This window comes from Protomyctophum bolini (assembly GCF_963924005.1).
Source record: "Protomyctophum bolini genome assembly, chromosome: 21".
In the NCBI taxonomy this organism is placed as follows: domain Eukaryota; kingdom Metazoa; phylum Chordata; class Actinopteri; order Myctophiformes; family Myctophidae; genus Protomyctophum; species Protomyctophum bolini.
Genome location: NC_137882.1, coordinates 26,161,178 through 26,166,177, shown reverse-complemented (window position 1 = coordinate 26,166,177; position 5,000 = coordinate 26,161,178). Strand labels below are relative to the sequence as shown.

Genomic DNA, 5,000 nt, shown 5'->3' with positions numbered 1-5,000 from the left:
CTGTTTCATTCTTTGCGGTGTCGCTGAGCAGGTTTTCTTTTTTGTCTGTTTTTTCATAAAAGGAAAAAAAAATGTATACTCTACCTATTATATAATCATTTATATCCTCTTCTTAATAAAAAAAACTTTTTGGACCAAAAGTGATGTTTCTTTTTCAGAATGATGATGATGATGATAATAAAAAAGATGCATAAATATCAGAAATAAAACTAAAATGATACGCAAGCAAAGTAACTGCTGTGCGTGATCTTTGTCTGTGGGGGTAAAATAACTTAGTGCATTTATTGTCAGACTAATATTAATCCTATCCTATATTGACTGTTTCTATAACAGTCATAACAGTATATCCTGTGGGGGCGCCCGCTGGCCAAGTGGTCCAGGCGCATGTCACATAATAAAGTAGGCTTTGGGCCTGACAGCGTGCCGCGTGTTCGAGTCCCGTTCATGACAACCTTTGCTGTGTGTCTCTCCCCTTCTCTCTCTCTCTCCCTCTTTCCTGTCTTATCTTCACTAGATACTATCAATAAAGGCAGAAAAGGCTAAAACGAATCTTAAAAAAGAATATATATATTATACTGTATATGGGGGAAAAAAGCTTTCCACCAAACCATGTGTTCCCACAAAGGAAAGAGGAAGGTTTGTCAAGTTGCCTTGACGTTTGATTTGAATCTGTAAATCACATGTAATCTCTTGGCATTAACTTTTATAATGCAGTATGTATATTAACCCATTTCTGGTGTTTTAACTAAGCATTATGTTATACTTTAGCTATTGAAAAAATACCAGATCTACAAGCTCATAGCGCGCCACCGAGTGCCGCGCTATGAACTTGTAGGTCTGCTATTTTTGAAAATGTGGCAGAAATCTTTGAATATATATATATTCTTTCAGAGCCAAAGTTTTGGAGATTTTTCTGCAGCAGTAGTTCCAGCAAAGAATACTTTATTTTAATGACTGGTAGTGAGAGTGAGGAGTCATCGTTTAATAACAAAATCTGAGGGAGACATGGTACCTCGGCTCGATTGCAAATATTTCAGATAAGGTCCTATAGCTAGTATACCCGAGACCACTATGACTAATACATTATAAACAGTGTAATAATATAAAATGTATAACATTATTCCTCCCCTGATTTCCGCTCTCCTCTCCCTTAGGCGTAGCAGCCGCAGAGAGTCAAGCAGAGGAGAACATCAAAGAGAAAGGTTGGTCATTTCCCCTCCTCCTACTGTAGTAATGATCTATACTATAGTGTGAGTGTGTTGAGAGCGAGCCCCGATGGTTTCCGAGGACCGAAACGTCACGAATATCTGTTATGTGTCGTCCCGCGGGTCTGAGAACGTCGGTCTCTCTCTCTCAATTCAATTCAATTCAATTCAATTCAATTCAATTCAATTCAATGGAGCTTTATTGGCATGAGAAAACGTACGTTTACATTGCCAAAGCAGAAGTGGAACAAGACAATCAAAATAGAACAATGCACTTCTCTCTCTCTCTCTCTCTCTCTCTCTCTCTCTCTCTCTCTCTCTAGCCAAGAAAAAGAAGCCCAAACTCTTCAATAAATTGGATAAAACAATCAAGGCGGAGATCGATGCAGCCGAGAAGCTCCGTAAAAAGGTACATGCGCGCGCACACACACACACACACACACACACACACACACACACTGTATATTATAATGTTTTTCAGGGTGAGATAATAGACTACAGTGTTTCATAGTATCCCATGCCGTGTTATTAATATATTTCCTATTCCTATTTGATAATGTTTCTGCAATGGTGTTTTTCCAGGGTAGGGCGGACGAGGCTCTGCGTGCGTTCGAGGCCCTGGTGCAGCAGTATCCCCAGAGCCCCCGCGCTCTCTACGGGAAAGCACAGGTACACACACCTGCATTCAATCACTCACTCACACACCTGAGTGAGTGAGTGAGTGATTGAGTGATTGAATACTTTTATTGGCAGATTGCAGAAAAAGCACAGGAGAGTGTAAGTTCAATGCACGAGGTCTTAAACCCGTTTAGGCCTGACATCGAAATGAAAGAAAATCTTCTAAATGCTTTCTGAAATACCTATGTTTCTATATGTGGTGCTCAATATTACATGCCCCCACAAATTATATTTAATTGGCCGCCAACCCCCATTTGAAAATATGTTGTTCCAGGGACCCCCACCCCCAGAAGCAAAGACTTGAGTTGAAAACGTTCGCTCTGAAAGAATATATAATCAAAGATTTGCGCCACATTGTCACGATTTTTCAACAATAGAAGATCAACGAGCTTGTAGATCTGCTCTTTTTCTTGCTTAAAACACCAAAAGGGGTTCCAGTCCTGAAAGCCCAGATCTCCTTTGGTCTTTAGCTTACAGACTTGGGGATCGAGAAGCTCTTTGGTTGCTGATCTCAAGCAACGGGTTGGGACATAGGGGCACATATTGGTCATTTAACCCATTCTGACCTGAGATCAGATTCTAAAAATGTCTTCTACATCCTGACAGTTTTCCATTCTGACCTGAGATCAGATTCTGAAAACGTCAGTCGTTCTTCGATTTTTCAAAAATAGCTAAAGCATAACGTAATGCTAACACCAAAAGGGGTTCCCGCCTAAAATGGGTTAAAAGAGATAAAAACACATTAATACAATGCCTACAGCAGTTTATTTTTTGTTCTTTTTTTTTTTTTTTTACCAATTCATTGAAACATTTAATAACAAATATACAGTACTCTGCAAAAAAACATCATAAACTGTTACAGTACAAAAAGCAATAACATAATACAGTAAACGGTTCAGGGGTGGGGCTAGCCTGTGACTTTTGTTACTGGGGTCAGTTTAGAATTGCAGCCACCTGTGAGTGCTCTGTGGGAGCGGTTCTGAAAGAGAGTAGGGACTATCTATCTATCTATCTATCTATCTATCTATCTATCTATCTATCTATCTATCTATCTATCTATCTATCTATCTATCTATCTATCTATCTATCTATCTATCTATGTCAGGGGTGGTTTTCAAGCAGGAAGTCGGGATCTAGAAGTCTTTATTCAAACAAAGACCTGCAGTAGCGCAACACTAGCAAACATAAAACAGACTTGGAACTTGGAAGGTGACAGTACAATAATCCAACTGGGAACACAAGCCAAACACAGGGCTTAAATAGGCACGAGATTAACAGGACACAGGTGTGAACTCAAATCAAATCAACACAAGGATTGGCTGTGGGGGGGGAAACAAGACACACAGGTGAAACAAATAACCAAAAATCAAGGGAAGGTGCGACGAGGCAGGAAACTATACTACAAAGGAGGACAGGAAACACAAAGCTATCACTTCAAAATAATAATCAGGAACACCATCTATCTTTCTATCTATCTATCTATCTATCTATCTATCTATCTATCTATCTATCTATCTATCTATCTATCTATCTATCTATCTATCTATCTGGTGCAGCAGTATCCTCAGAGCCCCCGCGCTCTCTACGGGAAAGCACAGGTACACACACCTGTATTCAATCACTCACTCACACACCTGAGTGAGTGAGTGAGTGATTGAATACTTTATTGGCAGATTGCAGAAAAAGCACAGGAGAGTGTAGTTCAATGCACGAGGTTTTAACCCATTTCTACCTACCTACCTACCCACCCATCCACCTGGCGTTCCTCTCACAATGGCGCCGTGTTTCAGTGCGAGGACGACGTGGCAGAGAAGCAGCGCAGCAACGACCTGCTCCAGAAGGCCATCAACACCTACCGGGAGGCCGCGGAGCTGCCCGGAGCCACCCCTGACCTCCTGAGGACGGCTCTGAAGAGGCGGGCCGAGAGGCAACAGTTCCTGGGTAAACGCACTCTCTCTCTCTCTCTGTGTGTGTGTGTGTGTGTGTTATACAGTGGTTTGTTAAAGGACAACTTTAGTTTTTTTCAACCAAGGTTCATGTTTTAGGTTGTTATTAGAGAAAGTAAAAGATGAGTGTTATTTATTTTTTTCATTTGCTGCTTTCTTTCGTTTTAGTGATTTTAGCTCTTTTTGACAGGGGGGGGGGGGCATTTGGGCATTTGAGCATGGGGCTAAATATGTATATTTTTTTACAAAATGTTATGGTGATTTATTTTTGTATTATTTACTATAGTCCTAATAAACCCCAGGGAATTACATCTGGGCCACAGAAGATCACAAGACCTACTCAATGTGAAGGTAGTCTACTGGGGGGAAGGCTTATACGGTGTGTGTGTGTGTGTGTGTGTGTGTGTGTGTGTGTGTGTGTGTGTGTGTGTGTGTGTGTGTGTGTGTGTGTGTGTGTGTGTGTGTGTGTGTGTGTGTGTGTGTGTGTGTGTGTGTGTGTGTGTGTGTGTGTGTGTGTGTGTGTGTGTGTGTGTGTGTGTGTGTGTGTGTGTGTGTGTGTGTGTGTGTGTGTGTGTATAGGCTCAATATGTCAGTTTGTCACATTCAATAGATCCTGTGATCTTTTGTGGTTAGATGTAATTTCTTTAGGGGTTTATTAGGACTATAGTAAATAAGGGGCACGGTGGCACAGTTGGTAGTGCTGTCGCCTCACAGCTAGAAGGTACTGGGTTCGATTCCCGCTCGGGGCACTGTGGGTGCTGGCGGCGTGTTTCCTCCTCCGCGTCATCAGTGCCCATACCCGAAGGCGGGGTTGGCGAAAGGGCCTTTCTGTGTGGAGTTTGCATGTTCTCCCCGTGTCCCCTAGGGCAGGGGTTCCCAAACTTTTTTGGACCAGGTAACCCTTTTGGGGTAGATATTTTTCCAGGTACCCCCTCATCCTCGCAACACGGATAACAAATAAATGTATACGTCTAAATGTAGACGTTTAAATGTAGACGTCTAAATGTAGACGTCTAAATGTATACAGACGTCTAAATGTAGACGTCTAAATGTAGACGTCTAAATGTAGACGCTAAATGTGTACGTCTAAATGTAGACGTCTAAATGTAGACGTCTAAATGTGTACGTCTTCTCTTATGGGGGTCCCTGGCATATCTTTTCAAATGGGGGT

The 5,000-nt window shown here is 41.7% G+C and overlaps 1 protein-coding gene across 4 annotated transcripts in view; it reads left to right on the top strand.

The window, feature by feature from the left end:
• LOC308336207 (aspartyl/asparaginyl beta-hydroxylase-like) overlaps positions 1–5,000 on the top strand; it is a 57,073-nt gene that overhangs the window by 40,799 nt on the left and 11,274 nt on the right. For all 4 annotated transcript variants that reach the window (XM_080793505.1, XM_080793506.1, XM_080793503.1 and 1 more), the window contains 4 exons: positions 1,155–1,202; positions 1,529–1,614; positions 1,788–1,874; positions 3,674–3,824. In XM_080793505.1, the coding sequence (XP_080649631.1) occupies positions 1,155–1,202; positions 1,529–1,614; positions 1,788–1,874; positions 3,674–3,824 (372 nt within the window). The remainder of the gene's footprint in view (positions 1–1,154; positions 1,203–1,528; positions 1,615–1,787; positions 1,875–3,673; positions 3,825–5,000) is intronic.